This window comes from Zeugodacus cucurbitae, chromosome 4 (assembly GCF_028554725.1).
Source record: "Zeugodacus cucurbitae isolate PBARC_wt_2022May chromosome 4, idZeuCucr1.2, whole genome shotgun sequence".
Lineage (NCBI taxonomy): Eukaryota > Metazoa > Arthropoda > Insecta > Diptera > Tephritidae > Zeugodacus > Zeugodacus cucurbitae.
The window spans coordinates 52,162,957-52,185,438 of NC_071669.1; the positions used below are offsets into that span (position 1 = coordinate 52,162,957).

The 22,482-nt window shown below is 29.6% G+C and overlaps 1 protein-coding gene across 10 annotated transcripts in view; it reads right to left on the reverse strand.

Moving 5' to 3' along the window:
* Positions 1 to 7,520: 7,520 nt before the first annotated feature.
* The window catches only part of LOC105210377 (protein alan shepard), a 547,478-nt gene continuing 532,516 nt past the window's right edge, over positions 7,521 to 22,482 (reverse strand). For 8 of the 10 annotated variants that reach the window (XM_054228417.1, XM_054228418.1, XM_054228413.1 and 5 more), the window contains 5 exons: positions 14,715 to 14,856; positions 14,278 to 14,648; positions 13,592 to 13,756; positions 12,635 to 12,807; positions 7,521 to 8,021 (listed from right to left, as the gene is read on the reverse strand). In XM_054228417.1, coding sequence (XP_054084392.1) covers positions 12,646 to 12,807; positions 13,592 to 13,756; positions 14,278 to 14,648; positions 14,715 to 14,856 — 840 coding nt within the window. In that variant the 3' untranslated portion in view covers positions 7,521 to 8,021; positions 12,635 to 12,645. The remainder of the gene's footprint in view (positions 8,022 to 12,634; positions 12,808 to 13,591; positions 13,757 to 14,277; positions 14,649 to 14,714; positions 14,857 to 22,482) is intronic. The other 2 variants (XM_054228421.1, XM_054228414.1) reach the window with 1 other exon arrangement.

A 22,482-nucleotide genomic window follows, 5' to 3' on the forward strand; every position in this document is an offset into this window, starting at 1 on the left:
TAAATTAATAATAAAAATATTGAAAAATAAAAAAAAATTGGAAAAAAATGTTAAATCATTTTAGTTACAATCTGAACTCGATCATTACTATTTCGTGCATTACCAGCATTACATTCAATCGCTATAATTTATGCGGCAAATTTAATAACTGTACTATTTCGAAGACCCATTCATTATTGGCTGTGTTATAATGTGATCAAAGGATAGGTTTTTGGAAGTTGCGAGCTCCTTTTGCTGAATATAGAATTTCTAGTTGTGAAAGAAAAAAAATACACACACACCAAAAGCAGTTTTATGTATATAGTAGATGAAAATTGTAGATATGAAATGTTGTTGCTTTAACGCACTTACATACATACATCTGCATGCAAATATGCGCGTGTGGGCGTGTGGGCGTGTGGGCGTTGAAATTATTGTTATTTAAATTTGATTTCATCAATTAAAGAATGCCAGTTGCTTGTTTGCAATGCTTGCTTCTAACTACCTTTTTGCTACTTTCTACATTCTACATTACTACATTTTCTTATTTTACTTCGTTTCCACGCATTTACTTTTCAATTTCTCAATTTCTACTTGTTTTTTTCACCCTCGCTGATTGGTCGTACGTTTGTATATAAGTATGTTTATAACGGTACGCCATTTTACTTGCTCTATTTTCATTTGCCAACTATGCTAATGGTACCGCTGCTTATTAACATATGTTGTTTTTGTTTTTTTTCATTTTGCATTTGTTTTTTTAATTCTTATCTTGCTCTTCTTCTGCTACGTTAATTCTTATAATCGAGTTTTGACTTATTTGTATACTTAGTTGCTACATTTCTTGCTCATTCACTTCTATTTACTACTACTAATATTTCTTAAGCTAAGGGTTTTTCAACTTTTTCAGCTGACGCTTGTTTGTTTTTCTTATTATTGGTTTTTGCAAATTTCTTGTTTTTATTTGTTTGTTCTGTTTCCTTCTTAATTATGCTAAACGTTATTATTTTGCTTTTTTTCATTTCGTTTTCAACTTGTGTTTGTCAAAAATACTTTTGTTTTCATCTGCATTTAAATTTGTAAATTTTATTTTTATCTTAATTTTATTTTGGTTTCGCTTTTTCGCACAAATTTTCTTAACAAATGTGTGGTTAGACTTACATCAACGGTGTCTAAACGAACTGCGGAAAATGTTACAAATAAATTAATGTTAATTATACTTAAATTGTTAGCATTAAATACGTTCATCTTCTGTTTTTACAAGAACAGCACTAGTGTTTTAAAATACAATAACAAAAAGTAAAACAAATTTTACAGCAAAGCACATTTTCGCTTTAAAAAGCGTTAATTTACTTTTGTAAAAATTAAATTACAAATACAAAAAAAAAAAATGTGTAAAATCAGGTTACAACACAATTGCACATTAATGAAATTGTTTTGAAAATTTATATTTGTATTTGTGATTTTCGTTTCATTGAATTTAATTTGTCAATGTGTTTGTTACAACCATTAAACGCTGCAAGCTTTTCTTAAACCCAATTTCTTCACTGTTCTGCATTAAAAGCGGGTGTATTTTAATCGAATTAAAGTTATTTTCCACCTTACTCGCTTTCATATTGAAGCTTTCATCGAGCTTTCGGCGCTCTTATGCGCAAAATAAACTTTCACTTGGTTTCCACTTGGTCTGCTTTGGTATTGCAACTATCATAAAGCTTTTGGAGCTTTCACCAGCTTTTGGAGCTTTCATTCGCTGCTACTTCGTACTATTTACTTATAAAACAGTTTCATTCGCTGCAATTTCGTACTATTCACTTATGAAACAGTGTTTATCATGATAAAATCTTGTTGTGCGAATGGCGCGCTCTATTCAAGTTATAAGATCACAAGCAAAATCACTGAAATAATTTCACTGTGTGAATATTATAAAATAGCAATTGCAGTTGAAATAGTGTTTGCCATTGCAATTCCTAAGCACTGTAGAAAATATATCAAAGGCCTTAACAGAGATTTACACTAAATACGGTTGAGGATTTCTGGATATTAAAAGATATATGTATACATGTATTTAAGGAAATATAATGTTTTTGTGGTTTCATTTTGTTTGCATTTACAACAAATAGGCATTTGAGCTTAAAATTTGTCAGTCCCTATATCAGACTTCTAGAAGTTATAGCAAGCAAAAAACCGTTGCGTTTTTTTTTCTTGTTAAAGATATTGAGTATTTATGATCCTTAAAGTCTTTATGTATATGTGCCTAAAAATACATAAATTTTTGTACATATGTACGTATATGTATATAATTAGATAATATGTATATATATTAAAAATATCATTCTTTATTGTATATGAATTCTTTGCTATAATGGTTATTTTGAATTCAATATATAAAAGGAAGACATATGTTGCACTGCGATAGCGCATTTAGAGGATCATAAATTTTGGTTATTGTAGATTGGAAAATTTTTTTTGTCACGCCAAACTAAAGAGATTGCAAATAATGCATTGTGGAATGTAGTGGTTTGTTGCAAAAATTATAAAATAATTTTTACATATAATTTTCTCGACATTTTTAAGTTTTAATTAGTGTAAACTTATGTTTGCATGCTATTTATAATATTCACACCTCTTGATATTATTTGACTGATTTTTTAGCAAGGAGCTGTACTCATTTGTTTCTGAAACAATTGTGAAATTGAAACAAATTGAAATTGTAAGAAATCACGTCACGTTGCAGTTGTTGTAATAAACACTGCTACAAAAGCAGCGAGTTAGTGAAATTTAGTGCTGTGTAGTGAAAATTTAGAAGAGCTTCAGTACAGGTTTCAGCAGATGTTTTCAAAGAAAAGTTGCAGCGCTTGGCTTTCTTTAATTAATTTTATTTCAATGCTGTTTGAAAGTGAAATCACAAATACAAATAAACATTAGCAACATATAAAATTGTATTTTCATATTAAATTCAGATTTTGTTGTTGTATTTTTGCTAATTACGAGTAACAAATAAAATTTTAAACGAAACCTAAAAACGAAAAAAATAAAATATTTGCTAACTTTCGCAGTTTGTTTGTAACTATTGTTGTTGTTTTAATGCAAGCATTTCTTCAAAGATTTTTCTTTTTAAAGTTCAATAACTCATTATTAACGTATTCCATTCGCTATAATCACTTAAATAATTAATGTGTGTGTGGTTTTTGTGTTGTTGTTTTTATTGTTGGTTGATTTTTAAGTTTCGTTCTTAATAATACAAGTCAATTATTACTGTTTGTTTTATTTAGTTTCTTTGTTTCAACTTTCATATAAAACTACTTTCTTCTTATTTATTTGCCATTTACGTTTATTAATTTACTTAAATTTTACCACACGCTTATTAGCATTTTCTATTACTAAATTTACTGGTTCACTACTTTTTCAATTTGTTTGCGTTTTTACTTGTTTTTTGTTTTTTTTTTTCTTCAAATACTATATTCTCGTTCATCATTTATTTATTACTAATTTCCTTCTGCTGCTTTTCTTTTAAAAAATTACAATTTTTTAAATACAGTTATCTCTCTTCATTATTTATTACTTTTTGTGTTTGTTATTACATTTGTTTTTGCTTTTTGTTTTTTGTTTTATTTTTTCAATTTACTTATTCCAAACTAGTCTTTTTGTGTATACTAAACACTATTTCACCCACGCGCAAACAACAAAAACAGTTAAGGTGTGTAGGTTAGAAACGACGGTAATAATACAACAAAAAAAGAAAGTGGACCATATAATTTGGCAACACCAGTAACAGCTCAATGCAAATGATATCTATATGCTGTTGGCATAAAATATTTAGCTGAGAATGATCTACACATCAGCTACAGTTAAAAAAAATTTTAAAAAGAAATACAAAAAAAAGTAAGAAAAATGTTTGATTTTGTGTTAATTTTAATTATTTAATTTATTTTTAATATTAATTTGATTAACTTAAATTAAATGTTTTAATATAAACCAAAAAAGTAGACAGAATTTAATTACTTTAAGTAACAAAGCTTTCGATGAACGCAAAGAAAAAAAGCTTAATTAGTTCGTAAATAATATTTTCAACAAAACTATTTTAATATTCAAATGAAGAATGAAGTGCATTTCAAAAGCAATATTTGATATCAATTGCATGACTGTTTTTATAAATTTTTTTATTAATTTTTTTATACAATTTGGGTGTTGTTTAATATCTTATTAAGTATAATAAAAAAACGAATTTTCAAAATTTTTAAATATGCGTTCTATACAAAGTAATATACGCAAACAATAAGCTGGTGTTACTAAAAAAAATATTTTGAAAATCATTTCACATTTCAATCAATGTGCAATATTTAAGCAATTTTTTACAATTTAAATTTTCATAAACTTCAGTTGTTAAAAAAAAATAAAAAACACTAAAGGTATTACCAAATTTTTCTAATGGATTTTGTCTTGCTTGTAAACATATTTGAAATTTAATTGAAAGTAAATGTAATTATTTAGTAAAAAAACATTTATCAATAAAAAAACATTAATTAAAAAAAAAAACATTTTCATTTCAAAAATTTTTAGAAAAAATTTAAAACAATGCATGTTTTTTTTTTAATTAATAATAAAATAACAAAATTAAAATTTCAGTTAAAATGTGAAAAAACATTAGTATTTTGAACTCACAAATTTAATTATTTTTGTTTACGCTTTTCAAAATTCCATTAGAAAAGTGTAGCTCTACTTTTAGCGCGCAAAATTATTGTAAACTAGTGTTTGCTCACAAATTTCGCTTTCAATAACATTTTTTTATTATAATTTTCTGTTTTATTACTGCTTACACATAATACGTTGCCTACAACTATTATTTTTTTATTCAATTCTTTATATTAGTTTTATTTTTATTTTTTTTTTATTTCTTTTCAATGTTTAAATTTTTTCAGTTACTCACTAAAAACGGTAAAGTCTTAATAATACTTAAGAATAAAAGGGTAGCGGAGGAAAAAACGCTAATGCTTAACAAAGAGAGTATGCTTAAAGCTAGAGCAAAGTAACTGAAGAGTGCTAAAAATAGAAACAATTTATTTCTCTCTCTCTCATACTTATACATACAAAATACATACATATATGTATGTATGCAATTGCATGTACGCATATATGCAATTAATTACAGACTAATGCTACAGCAATTATCTTACACACATAAATCTAGTCTATGCACTTATTCCCCTTTTTTTAACTACTAAAACTACATTTTCAGTTAACACCGCATTTAAGCCATTTTACTTGCTTGCAAGATGCAGCCTGCTGTTTTCATTTTCCATCAAACACTAGTTTTCTAATGTGTTACCTTGCTATTTGTTTTTGTTTTTATTTTTCTTCTTTTTTTTTGGCTATGCACTACTATTTTTTGCTTTGCTGCATTGTATGTAAAAAATTCTACAATTTCATTTTTCTTCACTTTTTGTTTAAACATCTTTATTGTTTTTGTTTTGTTTTATGTGTGTTTTTCACCCTTAGCAAAAACTGCTTGATTCACTACAAAATTGAGTCCTTAAGCAAACATACATATACATTCAACGCACATGCTCCAACCGCCAATATGCTGTATGCACTTTTCACTGCTACAATAACTGTCGAGCTTAGTAAGTTTAATTACTAACACTTCCTGTACGTGTTTTTTGGTGGACTCTTGCTAACTTGCTCGCTCGCACACATTTCGTTCTATGCATACGCTCCTGCTCTAACTGCTTGTGTTCATATAACAAAACTACTCTCATTTTTGAAATTAAAAAATAAAAATATTTACGTTTTTTCATTTATTTCACATTTTTTTTGTTTTCTTAAATGCAATTTAGTCCGTATTACCCCGCCCTTGACTTGACTTGACTTAAATTAATGTGAATTTACGCCATTTTGTTTTTTTTTTACTTCCCTAAAAAAATGAACGCTCTAAACAGCCATGCCGGTCTAGCTCTGACCGACCGATTTGCTTGCACACGTTCTGCTGATTTCCCCTTTTTTCTCTTTTCTCTTTTTCATTTTTGCAAATTTTGTTTTTGTTGCTGCTGCAACAACAATGCTTTACTATCCACTGCCGGCTTCATCATGTTCTCAACTTATTCATTTATAAATAAAGTTTATTATTATTTTTTTTATTTTTGAATTTGTGTTTTTTTTTGTTAAAGAAATCATTTTTTACAAATGTATTCAACAAATTCACATACACATTAACTGTGTGGGTACTGTCTGTTTGTGTGTGTGTATGCATTTGTAGACGGAAAGTACAAAGTGTATGCTTGTGTATTTGTGTATTAATATGTATATTAGTGTGGCTTGCATTCTTTACGCTTGTTGTCCAGCAAATCATAATCATTTGCCACTCATTTATGTATGTATGTAAATACTTGTCACTTTGCTTCGACAGTTTTCAGTTTTCAGTTTCATTACAAACTATTTGCTATATATGTATGTGTTTAAATTTTCTTCAAAAAGTAACAAATAAAAATATAACGGTTAAATGTCATTTATAAAATGAAAAACTCAAAGAAATTCAACAATCTTGTGTAAAATTTCCAGTAAACTTTGCTGTGCTGCCTGCTTCACAGCTACAACACACGCTCTCGCTTTTACAATATATCGTCAATATATGCTACGCTTTCATTTCAAAACATCTCTGCATTGACTTCATCGCTTTTTGTTACTCTTTTCGCATTTGTTTTGTTTTCTACTTTAAGTATTAAATAAATAAATTGGTTGCACCAACCACTCTACTCTGCAGCATCAGCAGCAGCATCAGCGCTAGCTTGCTTGCTTTTTACATTACAAATTCATCCTCTACTTATGCGCGTTTCAATGTTTCATTTCTTCTCATTCAAAATGTAAATACTCTAATGTACTCTATTACATAAATACATTCAAAATTCCTTGCATATTTAGCGGGTATACATTTGCTTTACTTAGTCAATAGCCACGCCCACGCCACTGGCCAGCACAACTTGCCACTATTTCACTAGCTCTCTGCTCTGTTATTTAAATATTCAAAAATACAATCATATTGCCTTCTCATAAGATTCTAAGATGCTCGTCGCATGTGAACGCCTTTTCGTACATTTTGGGTCGTGTGCCGCCATTTTCTTTTGTTTGTTTGTGTTTGTATAGTTTATTACTCTATTAAATGTTATTATCTATATATTATTTACCCGCTTTGTCAATCGTTTGTTGCTGTTGCTAGTTAAACGCTGTTCGCTGTTTTTCATTACAAATATCGCTTTACCTTTCACTTTACTTGATTTCATTTAGCGTTTCTTAATACAAATTACAAATGTACATACATACATACATACATATGTATATATGCATGTAATGCATTTAGCGCATATATTTTGCTTCGCTTCACTTGCTGCTTGTCAGCGTATTGTTTCGCGTTTTTTCCACAATTTCTATTAGTAAGTATGTATGTGTGTGTATGTTTAACTTAGTCTTTACATTTCTCTTCATTTCTTTTAATTATTTACCTTTTTAAAATGTTGCATTCATTATTTTCGCAAACAAATATAAAATATTTCATTTTTTCTTATATTCTGTTTACTTCTGTTTCATTATTATGTTCATATGCTTAGCAAGTGGTTTTGGTTGCCTCTTCTCTTACATTTGCTTTTATGGGCAGAAAACTGCTTTAAATATTTGTAAATCATTTGTTTTTAACTATTTTCTCGTAAGCAGCAACCTGCATTTATTTACTTCATTTTATTCTTTATTTTTATTATTTTTGGTTTTTTTATGTGCTATTTGTTTTTATTGTTGTTGTTGGTTGTCGCCGATTTCCTTGTTGCAGTTACTGTTGTGGTTGTTGTTGTTTAAGTTGTTGCATTATTTGTATTGTTTTTGTGTTTCTTCGTGTTGTTGTTGTCCTTCCACTTGTGGCTTGTTGTTTTGTTACTGTTGTTTGTTGTTGTTGTTATCATTATCGTATATACTACTGTTGCATATTATTATGTTGTTCGCGTTTATCCGATTCCACTTCCAACTCCCATTAGAGTGTCAATCGCGGCATCATAATATTACATCTGCAAGTGGAAAATTGCCACATTTAATGCTGTTTATTTATGAAATTTTTTCAATAAAAATTGTTTCAAAAAATATTTGCGTATTAAATAAGATTGTAAAGCTAAATTTAAGCCGACAAAATAGCGCGCTTATATTTTTTTTTTAATTTTTCAAAATAACATTCAGCATTTACGATAGTATTTTTATTGAAGTTTTCAACCAAAAGTAAATTCAAGTAATTTTGCTTATTTTTGAAAACTTGAATGCAAAGTAAGGATTAAATGGCAAAAAATATCCATGCATTATCTTTCATTTAACTATATGGATCTAACTGTTAACTGTGATATTATAATAGACACTTTTATTTCCAGCATTCCAAATTTTCTAGAACTAACTCGCTCTTATTATGTCTAAAATTTTTCTTAAAAATATTTTTTTATTAAAATTTAAAAAATTGCAATAATTTCAGTAAACAACATGTACCGCAATTTAAGTTAACTGAAGACTAAACTATTACTTTCGGTATGGAGTCGTTGTCTTAAACTTGCTACCATGGCGTATGAGTAACATTTGGTTGTTACGGGGCGTATGAGTAATATTATTAATATGCTACAGAAAATTTTTCATATGTCTATTTCTAAAGATGTACCGCTAAGCTCATCTAGCTAAATATTTAAAAATATGCGGTATGGTTCCTTCTTTCCTAATAATTACAACGGTGCAATGCGCACTTGTCCAACTGCAGCATTGGAGGCAATCCTGAATCTCACCACACTTCATATGGTGGCACTATGGCGAACAAGACTTTACTGCCCTTAACGAGACCAGGACTAGGAGACAGCAGGATGATAAGCACCCGGAAATTGAGGAGCTTCCAATGGGTCTCTTTCCAAGGAACGATTTAAAACAGTTCTGAGCAATAAAAGGAAATGGGAGGATTCATCTCTCAAGGAACTCATAAGCAGAAGCACACAACAATGGTACACGAACGGATCTAAGACAGCAGATGGCATAGCCGCCGGGTTGTCTTCATCCATGGCACAATTCCCCAGCATTTTTCAAGCTGAGGTCTATGCCGTTACCAAATGTGCAGAGGTCATATTAGACAGAAACTACCATAGTGAACGCATAGCCATCCTAAGTGATAGTCAAGCGGCTCTCCAGGCAATATCATGGTTTGAAGTAGATTCGGGGCTGGTTATGGACTGCATTGGTAAACTAAACAAGATTTGTAAGATTTGTTAGGTAATGGTAATGAACTTGCGGACTAACTAGCAAAGAAGGCCGCGGCTATCAGGCCGGTATGGCCGGAGCCCTTCATTGCAGTTGGTCGGCATGTTCTTGGTAGACGTTTACAAAAGAGGAATGGGCAAGTAGGAATCGCTGAGGGCTTCATATGCAGAGGCTTCGCCACTCCAAACTGTTTCTCAGTGTATACAATCTGAAAAGATTTACACAATTAATTGCGCTCCCTAAAAACAAGCTGAGGCAACTAGTGGCACTCTACACTGGCCATTGCAGACTAAGGTGTCATCTGCACAAACTGGATCTACTAGTCGGATCATTGGCGATTCTGTGATCTAGTAGCGGAGACACCTGACCACTAACTCTTTGACTGCCCGGTGATCGCGAAGAAAAGGGGTCAGATAATTGGAGCTCTGTATCTCCAAAGAGGTAGTATACCGTCTATCAGCCCTGGAACACTGGTAAGGTTTCTTAACGTGACGGGGTTAGATGGTATACATCTCCACACTTCATATTATCATCTAAATAAAGCAGTTTATTTCTTTTTATCCTTTTAAGAATTACTTTAGGGCCTAAAAAACTATTCAATTGGTAGTACATACAGTAAAGAAAATATTTTCATATTAAAGGGTTTGATTTAGTCAGATTTTTTACAAATTTCCGTCATGTAATGCTAAAATTATAAAGTATATTTCTTATGGAGATTAAAATCCCGTTCTTTTATTTTGTCTCACAAAGCATCGATAAAATAATAAAAATAAGAATTTTTTGAGGCCTAAATCTAATATTATGGTGATATACTAAGATAACCTCACTAATTTTATCAGCTATAATACAACATTTCATGGAGGTTACAGGCCTTGTATCGTATATACAGAGGAAATGCGGACTGACCTACATATAAAATGCGTACTTCATAAATACTTTCATACTGTTGCAGAATGTTGTAAAAAATATATAAATAAATGAAGCAAATAGCGATAAAATTATGATTATCGTGATGATTTTAGCCACAGCATTACGAAGGCTTTGCCAGGCAAGACATCAAGTCAAACTCTGTGCATTAATATTCAATAAACTCATATAAAATATATTTAATGGATAAATGTATATACATATGTACATATCCATCTATATATATATATATATATATATATATATATATATATATATATATATATACATATATACATATATGTGACGGCAAATAAGATGAACGCTCACAAAACCAAGGACAAACTGCTAAGCGTTGTCTTGTGTGCGTTGCAACCGTAATGGTGACGTGCCGAAAAGGTGTGAAGGACACGCAGGATAATATGCATAATGATAGTAATGACCGTCAAACGCTACCGTGCAACATAACCTCCACAAAATATAACACAAAAAATATTATACCACCAATAACGATGTGATCTTTATAAACTGTGCTGATGCAGATGATGGAATGCTGGAAATGAATCAGTGGCATAGACGAATAAAATATGATGTATGAATAGAAAAATGAGTGCACGCTTGATGATTGAGGGCATATGCAGATGAGTGTGGGTGTGGGTGTGTGTGTATGTGAGCATGTTGAAGCTATGCACAATATTTCTGAATATTTCTGAGCAGATAAGCACAAACAGACAAGCAAAGTAGGCAAGCACAAGCAGGCGGCAGGCAGCAATAAAGCATAGCACAGCGCATAGAAAAATATGGATGACGGCAAACAGCATATGATGGTAAAGAGTGTGAATGACAACAAAAAAAAAATGTGTGGTGAGGAAATGACGCATATGAGTGTGTGTGTGTATGCTTGTAGTTTTGAAGGTACTGTGTGCATTGTGAGGTGAGAAAAATGATTAAATTAAATTAATATATGGCAAATATGCTTTTGAAATAAAATAAAAATAAAAATAATAATAATAATGGCAGAGTATGTGTGTCAGAAATTAATTAAAAGAAAATTAGCGCGATACGCGTTTGTGAAGTGAGCAAACAAAGCAAAAATATTTCTGGGCTTCAATAAAGCGGCGGCTTGAATTAATAACGATAAAAATGAAAAATGAAAATTTATGAAAATGATATGAAATTTAAAATAAATGTAATAAAATTATGGAAATATAAAGTCATGAAATGCCAAAGGAGCTATGTATATATGCAGTTATATACAGTTATATATATAAAGTGAGTGTTATGTGGCATTGATGCTTTTTTCGTAATAATACAAGCAACGCAATTTAGCTAGGTTTGGATGACTAGTAACAGGAAGTTGGAAGGTAAAAGTACGCTATCAGCTAGCTGACATGCAACAAATCACAACACACTATACAGTTTTTAGCCAATTGGAATTGTTTTTGTTGTCTGTACTCACGCAATAAGCTAAGTAGTAACAACTGCAATACAAACTAGCGAAGCAAATAAAAAGTTTAAATAAAGTAAAAAAATAAAATAAAAAAATGTGAACAAAATTTAGAAAAAAAAAATATTTATAATAAAATTAAAAAAATGTGAACAAAATTTAGAAAATAAAAAAAAATATATAAAATTAAAAAAATGTGAACAAAAGTTAGAAAAAAAATATTTATAATAAAATTAAAAAAATAAATAATTCTAAAAAATTTTTGAAATTAAAAAAAAAATTAATTAAAATGAAATAAAAAATAAATAAAGAAAAAAGTAGAACAAAATAAAATAAAAAATAAATAGAAAAGTGTAAAATAAAAGAACAAAGGAAAAAAAATAATCCCAAACAAAATTTAGAATTAAAAAAAATTAGAACAACAATAAAATAAAAATAAATAAAAGAAAAAATGAAACCAAAATAAAATTCAAAAAACTAAGAAACAAAAAAATATTAAAATAATACTACAAAGAAAAAATAAATAATCCTAAATTTTAAAACTAAAATTTAAAAAAACTACTAAACAAAAAAAATATTAAAAAAATAACGATTAAATAATAAATAATTCCAAACAAAATCTAGAAATTAAAAAAAATATAATAATAATAAAAAAAAATAAATAAAAAATAATAGAAGAAAAGCAAATAAAGAAAAAAATTAAACTAAAATAAAATGCAAATAAGTTAAATATTAAAAAAATATAAAAATTATAAAAAAATTAATTAAAGAAAAAAATATTGAAAAAAAACTATTGACTTTTTGCACTTGAAAGCGCAACGTATACTTCAAGCGCGTCGTAATTGTAAAAACTATTTCAGTAAGATTTAGTAACTAAATTTAACTATAAAAGTGTTTGCAAATAATAACAAAAAAAAAAAATAAAATAAATAAAAAATAATATTGAGATAAACGCGATTTTTGCTTAAAATTTAGATTGTTTTTTAATTTTAATTATTTTTTTTTAGACTTTGCTCTTTGTTCTTGTAGTAAGTCACACGCACTCACCTCGCGATGACCTATTTGGGAGCGGCTGGATGTGGATACTGTGTATATGCCTCATCGGGTGATGCAGCTGTGCTAGCCTGTTCGGAATCTGTCATTGGCATTGTTGGAATAATTGTTGGTTGTGCATAATATGGATAAGTTGGACTAATATACTGTAATGATGGAGAGAAATTCTATAAAAAAATCAAATAAAGAAAGAAAAACAAATTTCATATTTAACGGTTAATATTCACTTATTAATGGCCAGAACGATGTTGATGTTGATGAATGATGATGATCATGATAAAGATGCATAGACATTTTTCGATTTAGAATTTCATTTTCAATTATTTTATGTACAAAATTTTGTGTATGGAAATGGAGTGGGAACAAGGTGGTTGATGCAATTTCGTTTTGCTTTTTCTTGTGTGTATATTTTCTACAGTTAGTACTTGTGTTAATAGAAAAGAAAATTGTTTGTTCAAATTAAACAAAAAAAAAATACAATTTTACACTCCTTGTTGTGAGTGACTTTTATTAAAAAAGTAAAAATAAAAAAAAATAGTGGATCAAAATCTCATATAAAATTCGTGCTGTTTTATATGCAATGGTGTTGTGTTGTAATCGAACTTGAATCAAATATGTTATTTACACACACACACACATTACAAGAGAATGTTTGGTAAACTTTGTGACACAACAACAAAAAAAATCGTTTTGTGCTTGAAAAAAAATTTCATTGTGAAAATGCGCAGCAATTGCTGTAATGCCATAAGTCACTTGTGCTCAGTATGAATGTAAGTTTTATACACTTCGTTTTTGTATAAGTCAATACATGTAGACGTGTATCTGACTGAAAGGTCTATATTACAAATATGAGTGAATTTTTTTTTTTTTTTTTTGAAAATGTTAGTTCTACTTCAAACTACTACTCACTTAAATACAATAAAAAGGAATAATTTTTGTTTTTATACTTACGGAATTGCCAATTTGCAATGTGGCTAATTGTGGCACCATTGGTGCGTATGGCACAGACGGATCACCACTAACCATCATCGAAATGCCGCGTGGTTGCACCTGATTAACAGCGTCTGGTTTGTAGGATGTGACACCCAATTGTGGGGCAGCAGACATATGTATGTACTACGATGGAGAAGATAATACAAGATTTTTAGAAATTTGCATAATTTGTAGTAAACGAACAGTGAAATGTTAAAATATTATATTAGTCTAAGAGCCTTTTCACACAGCCAAATTAATTGCTCAATTAAAATTTTGATGGAGAAACCACGTTTTGCTATTCACACTGCCGGCTACATGATAAAATTCTTGTCATAAATTCTTGCTTTTGATTTTCATATTTCATATATTTTTAGCAGCGACATCTACCGTCGTATGGCGTGAAAAACAACTCGTAGACAAAGAACGTATATGTATATAATTACAAATACGGTCTTTATCGCAGAGTTGCATTTAATTTTCAAGTCAATTGAAATTCAATTAAAAATTAGTGTAGATATTTAGCTTGTATGGTAAATCGTTCTTAATCAGCATTTTAATCGAGCAGAGGGCGGTTAATTGTTCAATTAGCTTCTTCTGTGTGAAAAGGCTATAACGTTGAAATATATTTTTTTCATACATATTTCTATTTCCATTTCACTTACTTGATCCTCAACTTGTGGTATTTGTTGTGTCATCATATAACCGGGTATCCATTGCGAACCAGTCGTCATTGGATAACTGCTCACTGGTGGTGCACTAAAACGTGAATACGGCACGCCAATTGGTGTGCCAACATTAACACTAACACCATTCTGTTGCATTGTCGGATCATAGGTGACCGGCATCCCTTCGGTGGGATCACGCCACGTTCGCGCATTTGGATCAGGATTCTTATAGAGATTCTTCTTTTTCGGACCACCATCGGCGAATTTAACCAAAAGTGGATCTTTGGCACCCTGTATTGTATTACCATTGAATATCTGTATGATTTGGTCACATTTCTCGCGACTCTCCATGCGTGCAAAGCCAACACCTACAGATCGTAATTGAATTAGTTTGGTATATAAATGAGATAAATCCAGAAAAAAAATGTGTTTACCTTTTGAGTTCATCTGCTGATCGCGCAATATGCGAGTCGATACAACTTGCCCATATTTCGAGAGCATATTCTCCAAGTCCGTCTCTTTGAAGTGTGGTGGCAAATTTGCAATGTACAAATTTGTTGGATCCTGTTCTTGTTGCTGTTTCGTGAAAATGCCGCATCATAACAAACGCGTATGTGGACAGGTAGTTGTTGTGTGCATGTGTATTGGTGGGCGTGTGGAAATGTGTTGAGATAACGTATATTTCGTTGAGATTTTTATTTTTTTTATTTTTTTTTTTTTTTTTTTGCATTTACAGTGCCACACAAAAGTAAAACGTACAAAGCATATCGAGCGTAATGTATGCATATATATGTTTGTATGTTGCAAGTGTGTGGTTATATATTTTTTTTTATTTTGTCGATAATGGCATATATTAGTTGTGTGTTGTTGTTGTTGTGGTTGTTTCAATTACGATTAAGTGTAGTGTGTTTAGGTGCGTTGGTTTTTTTTGTGTTGTTGTGGTTTTGTTGTAGTTGTTATTATTTTAGAACGCCGCAGTATTCGTACATTGTTTTGTTTAGACGTTGCATTACACGAGCATTAGATGAAGAAATATTTGAAAATAGAACAGTTATTGGTTAGTTAAATTTCAATATTGCGCTAATATTTCTGTTAAAGCGTGTAAATGTAAGTGTATGTGTGTGTGTGTATGTATGTAAGTATGTGTAATGTAGTATTAATATTGTATGCATGTAAATACCTAGTTATACATATAAATAAATAATGGTGTATGTATGTAAATGCTTTAGCAGCTGTGTATGTATTTGTGTTAAGTATGCCAGTGTAGTGCTGGTCTTTAATGATACTTCATTCTGTATTTTGTTAGTGTACGTAATGACATTACTTATATACCCTTTTCAAATACTTATAGAGTACGCTATTTATTTAATTATTATATATTTACATATATTATATCAAAAGAGTGTGTGTGTCTACTAGTAATTCAACGATTGGTTGATATGAAAGACTCGCAGTTAATGAAGAGTTAAGGGGCACACCTAGTGTGAAATTTCAATTTTTTTTTTGTTTTTTTCATATTTCGGTAGATTACACCTTTAAAAATAACATATTAAAATTTCAAATCGATATCTCAAATAGTTTTTGAGTTAAAGCAATTGAAAGAGCAGCCGCTCGCTAACAGTGAAAACGATCATTTTTATCTTTAAGCGCATTTTTCTCGAAACAACATTTTCCGAATTTGCTGCAGTGATTACTCAAAAACAAATGATCCCATCACTATTGATTTTATTTTTTTTTTACATGTTCTATGTATAGTTCTCCGTACCATGACCTATCGATTTTTGATCTAATCAAAAAATCGAATTTTGGCAGGCCAAAAACGACCAAAATTTTGGGTAAAATTCGACTATTTTTTTTTAAACGCCGCCATATTGTCATTTTTTTGATTTTTTTATCGTAGGTACAGACAATATTATCTAGTTTAAGGAGAATTCTCCACGGAGAAGGCCGGAATCACTGCAGCAGTGAAGGACCTTTTTTTCGCGCCGTTGGAGATGGAAAATATTTAATTCTTTTCTTCAAAAATTTCCCTGTATATTCTTGAAACATGTATAAATATATTCTTAAAATTTTGAAATAATTGATAAAGTATTTTTTCAATAAAAATTCCCAAAAATCACATTTTTTTAGGCCATTACACAGGGTGTGCCCCATAAGAGGAGAGCTAATATTTTTTAGAAATTGAGAGGTATTACTGTTGCGAAAGCATTGATAATCTCTCGAAAATATTTTAGGAAGTTCACTTTATAAGCGAAGAGTCGACTGGGACCATAAAAATATATTTTATGAAACTGAAGTGGCCCTTCCACACTCGAATTTTTTTCTCATTTTTTTTTCTAATAAAATTTTTCATATGTGATGTTCGTGCGACCACTGCCATCCTCTGTCGAATTTTTACGCCGGTATGCAGGCAAGTAAAAATTTTAAATTTTGTCGAACAAATCGAATGAGGATCATCTCGAATGCGGCGCTACTATCATATATAAGAGTAAATATTAAAGATACGACAGTTATTCATTATCTGAGGCAACAAATATTCTCAAACTTAGACGATTTGCGGTTAAAACTGAATATTTCAAGATTGTATACATACAAGAGTTAAATTAATGGAAATATTAGCACTTATATGAATCTCATGGAGAATAATTGTGCTGTACAATGATAGCTTTGGATAGTTAAGTATATTTTCAAAGAAGACGTTACCATATCTCGTTTGATGTACTAAATTTAAATGTCATTAGACAACAGACACACACTTTTGATATATTCTTATAGAAACTTAATCAATGTTAGTTACAATAATATTAATATTAAGAGCTTATGGTTTGCCTATTTGATGTGATATAGTTGTAATTGGTGAACAAATTCTCAAAACTCATATACGAAATTTTAAAAATTAAAATTGATAAAGTAGTCCCAAATTGAGTCTTTTGTACATCCAGTCGTCGAACCAATAAGCTTGACAATATAATTTTGAACAGTAAGATAGTTATGATCATAGAGAGTAAGACTCTAGTATTCAGTATAAATAAATCTACTTATCACCTTATCAAAGTTTCCAAAGTTTTTATAATATTTTCTCTAAAGTCAAACCATAAGCTTAATACAATTCATTTGTAAACATAGTTTCTTAGTAGTTTTTAGTGACAAATATGACTCCGTAAATATGACGTAAATATGCATAAAAAGATGTATAAAATTTGATAATAAAATACTTTTAATAATTTTCAATAGTTTTTGGGTTTATAAGGCCGGCGCAGTAGTAGCTTTTACTATTTGAAATGTAGTTTTATACTCTGTACTAATCGGAAAGATATATGCTAACGACAAAAATGGGGTTATTTACGCAATTACTAAAAGTTAAATATTTTCACTTAAATCTTACTATTACGTATGTAGGCTAAATTATTAAAAAAATGTTCTAGAATGGTTGGTAATGTTAAAAAAATAGGCGATTTGTACAACTTAGTACTAGAAACTATTAAATGTTAATTACATTTTAATTATAATTCATTTCTGTTGAATTGTAAGTGATAAATAAGTAGTCGAAAATTTTAAGTCGGTTGTTGAGAGTTATATCGTGACTTCATAGACAGCAGCAATATACATATGTATATCTCATAACTTTTTATGAAATTGAAATGAAATGCAACACTTCTTCCCAATTATAACTCTATAAAATCAACAGCTTTTAGAACAGTAACTATTTGAGAATTATTAGAGTATTCTTTCCATTTTGTAGTCACTTCTGAGGTCAAAAACTATTATTTGAGAATTAGAAGATTATTTATTCAATAATTTAGACTCTGTTGAATGAGTTGGACGAGAAAGCGAGAATTTTTCAAGGTACTGAGAGAGAGCAACACAGCTCAAATATCTTTGGTAAAACATCATGAAGCAAATGTTGGTTATGAGAGAATATCAGCAAGTAGGTTAGAAAAAAAGAGATATGTATTATATGTATCTTTCCATATAGTAAAAGTGAGTATTCATATCTTTTGGGCAGATGACTTTACAGTGAAAAGAAGCACCTATCAAAGCTTAAGCTAGAACCATAATGGAGTGCCGCTCACAAGGTAGAATTGGGATTTCCCCTATCAATGATACTTCTTAATTTACTATTTTTTTCGAGTTTTTTGTGTAATTGCAATGCTAACTGCTTATGAAGTTTTACACGCTCTCATATTTAGTCCATATTTTGTCAGTTTTTATAGTTTTTAGTTTTTAGAAGTTTTACACGCTCTCATATTTAGTCCATATTTTGTCAGTTTTTATACCAAATTTTTATTATTATTTCGACTACAAATTTATATAGCTAATGTTTAACATCTTAACCATTCAGCATTAGTCACAATTGAAAAAAAATCATTAGAACGTTACTAATTTTCTGCAAAGTTTTTAAGTACTCATTAAAATTATAATTAACTATAATATGTAAACTCTATGTAATGCTATACGAAAAACACATGAAAGTGTAGATGGTTTCATTTTATGGGAAGTATTTTGGTCGTGTAAAAATAACTACGTTCCGATAAGTTTCGCTAATTTGATGTCTTGCGTTTTTTTGTCATAATTTTATGTGAAATGTTATTGTGATAATATGTGAGAGATGATGTATGATACCCCGCTTCAATACTCTTGTCTTTTTTTTACATAGTTTGGGAAGTTTATTTACACACTTGGTTTTGTAAATGTTTTGAGTTTTTGTTTTACATATTTTTTTTTTTAATTTTTTCTATAAAAATAAAAAAACAACAATAAGTCTTTTCCTACTTTGCCTTAAAAGTAATTAATTATAATATATTTTTCCTATAAACATAAATGAAGAGAAGTTGATTTGAGAGTACCTGAACCAATTTGATTTCCTGAAAAAATTCCTTTTATTAATTTATTTGTTATACATTTAATTTGGAATCTGAATGGAGATATTATAATCGTTCTTTATCAATTGCTCTAGAAATTATAGAAAAATTGAGAATTCCTGCGAGAAATAATAAACAGCCTCATGAATGCAACTCTGTATGCTTAATGCCCTCTATTGCTCAAATTAATGTCGTGTATTATGTATGATGGTTAACTAAAAAATCTATTTTGATTTACTCTTAAGTTAACTACGCGTAATTCACTAAATACTCTCTTTTGAAAGTAAACTCTGTTACTAATTTTACATTTAAAATAATTTCTAGTGTTTATAAATTATTATTTTCTAAAAATTAACGCTAAAATTGTTGTACTATAAATGTATAGAAAAATACATAGTTAATTAACTTACTAAGTACTTAAATATAATTCAAACTTTAGTTGGTTTGTTTTTGGTTTCAATAAATAATGGTACTCAGTTACCTACATTCCGGAGCACAAACTTCTAAATTATTTTGGTTTCTTTACTGCTAAAGGAATCATTGGAGAAAGTAAATACTTCAGTTTTATATTTTGAATACAACTTTTTATAATAATTATAATGAAAGAGTATGACTTGCTTCGGAAGGTTAAATATGAAGTTGAGATCCAGAGAAAGAGAGAGAGAGTTACATAGCAGATGTGAGCTTTGTAAACTTTAACATTGACATATCTTATACTTTTAGCGCAAAACTAATGAAAGCTACAAAGTAAATGAAAGCTTTTGTGAAAGCTTATAATGTATTTGTAATGAAAATATTAAAAACAGTGATTTCTCGCTTATTATTTCGTACGAAGTTAATGAAAGCTCTTGTGAAAGCTAAAAATGTATTTATAATGAAAATATTAAAAACGACGGTTTATTCCTTCAAGCAAATTATTTCGTAAAAAGAATTAATGAAAGCTCTTGTGAAAGCTCATTAAAAATTATGGTTTTTTCTTGAAACATATTGTTTTATACAAAGTCAATGAAAGCTTTTGCGAAAGCTTATAATTTTATTTTAATAAAATCATTTTAATGCTTGAAACATATTATTTGCTATTCGCTATAATTTAATGTTTTGTCGCTTATCATCATTATCTTGATAAACTCTTACTTTCTCTCTGTAGCTCGCCTATTGTATTGCACCTTTAAAAGCTTACTCAAACTACAGCTACATACATTCATAAGCTTGAATATAATTTTCATAACAATGATACGCTATTTATGTACTAGAATATACGTATAGATTATAAATTTTACGCTAATTAACAGTCGAAACTAAAAAAATGAGAACTCTTCCTACAAAAAATAAAATAAATTAATTAAATAGAGTAACATACATACAAATATATACCGATAATGTCTATTTGAAAATTTCACTAATGATTCAACTACATTTGTTTCAAGTATGTTTTTGGTTTCTATTACTAATATTTAAGGTTATGGGGTTTTGGGAGTACTACAAATATGAACTAAGGAAAAATATTAAAATAAATTCGAAGAAGAAAATTAAAATTAATTAAAAGGAATTGAAACTAGTTTTATAATATAATTTTTAATTTTATAATATCATATATATGGAAAACACTACCTACCGACTTTATTATAATTAAATACTAAACATTTTTTTACACGCTTTAAAGCGTCTAGCTTAAGTTACCTCGCTTGAGCACATCGTAAACGCGAAAATGCTTTGTAAAATTTCTTCGTAAAAAATTAAAGATTTAATTTGAAAATGTTTAAAAATGTTTGCAGATTTCCAAGAATTCAAGCACATGTCTATTGAGTTATTTATATAACTAGTACCTTTATTGTATCTATTATTAATTCAAACAGTTGACTAATAAGCTTCTGAATTGCTTTTTGAATTCACTATAATTTTACCGTTATCTTTCCAATGAATTAAGGAACAATGCACGCGGACACGCTTCGTTTCATAGAAAATTTGCTGGAAATGTAATTATAATGTCGTCTGGCAACTACCATGGCAATTGACTAAGTTACTATCGCATGCACAGCGATACGTTGCAACAATGTCGGGAAGACCTTACACACATACACACATCACACTTTGTGGGAGTGGGCTTCTGCCTCATGCAATGCAACAACGAATAAAGCCATTTTCCTTTTATGAACCATCATTGTGGGGGCATAAAAACGCTATTAAAAGTAAAGACGCTGAAGCGAGCGTAAATACAAAGACGCCAAAGACGGGGGTGACAATCAATGCGAGCGCCAATTTTTGGGGTGGCAGTTCCTTGAACTCATTACTCATCATATTATATGCATGTGAGCGTGAGTGTGTGTGTGTGTGTGTGTGGTGTGCTTAAAGAAAGCTCGCAGGCGACCAACAGGATGTAGCGTTCGCCTTTGTTCTTGTTTGTGTACACTTGTATGTACTACATGTGTACGAGTATATCCCGAAGCAATTAAGTGGCTTTGTATGGAACGCTCCAAATACAATGTAGTCAATCTATAAATGTGTTTGCTTGGCTTATTGTTGTTGGCATTGAAGGCGATAATTAGAGCAATGAACGGTATAGTTCTTATGTGGGCATTAATATATGGTCACATGTATGTACGTGGGTAGCGGGAGACGTAAGTTTCATGCATTACAAGTTTTTTATGAAGAATTTAATTGGTTACAAAGAGATATTAAAGACTAAAAAACCTGTTTTGGAAATTTTGAAAATTGGTAACACCTTTCAAGAATTAAAACCTATATTTATCTAGAAAATTATTGTTGTTTTTGTTAAAAAAGAAATATCTATAGATTAATGGTTCAATAAGAGAGAGAAGAATAAATATTGGTATACACTTCATGGAAAAGATATGAAAATTTGTACATTGGTCCCAAAGTAACTAGTTGCACACTAGTTTCAGACATTTTATACTGACTGCTTCAGTTGGAAAAGATTAAAAGCAACGAAATATCAGCTTTACCCGAGCGGTTTTAAGTTAAATTTTCTAGCATTCATATGTGTTAGTCAACAAAAGTTAAGAAACTGCGAAAAAACTTGAATCACATAATTCAAAGAACTCAAAATACGCCACAGAACTCATAAAAATAAATAATATATATCGCAAAAATTAAATGTATAAAAAAAATAACTGCTTCTAAAAACAAAGACTTATTGCTGTTTTTGTTTTTTCATAAAAACATATCGACAAAGTATCGAATTAAAAAAAAATATTTCAATAACAAAACCAAAAAAAAAAGAGGAAAAATAAGTTTATATAAAAATAAAGAAATAAAATATAGACCAACTATATAGAAGTGGGGGTGGGGGGTGAGTATTACTTGCATGCAAACAAACGTA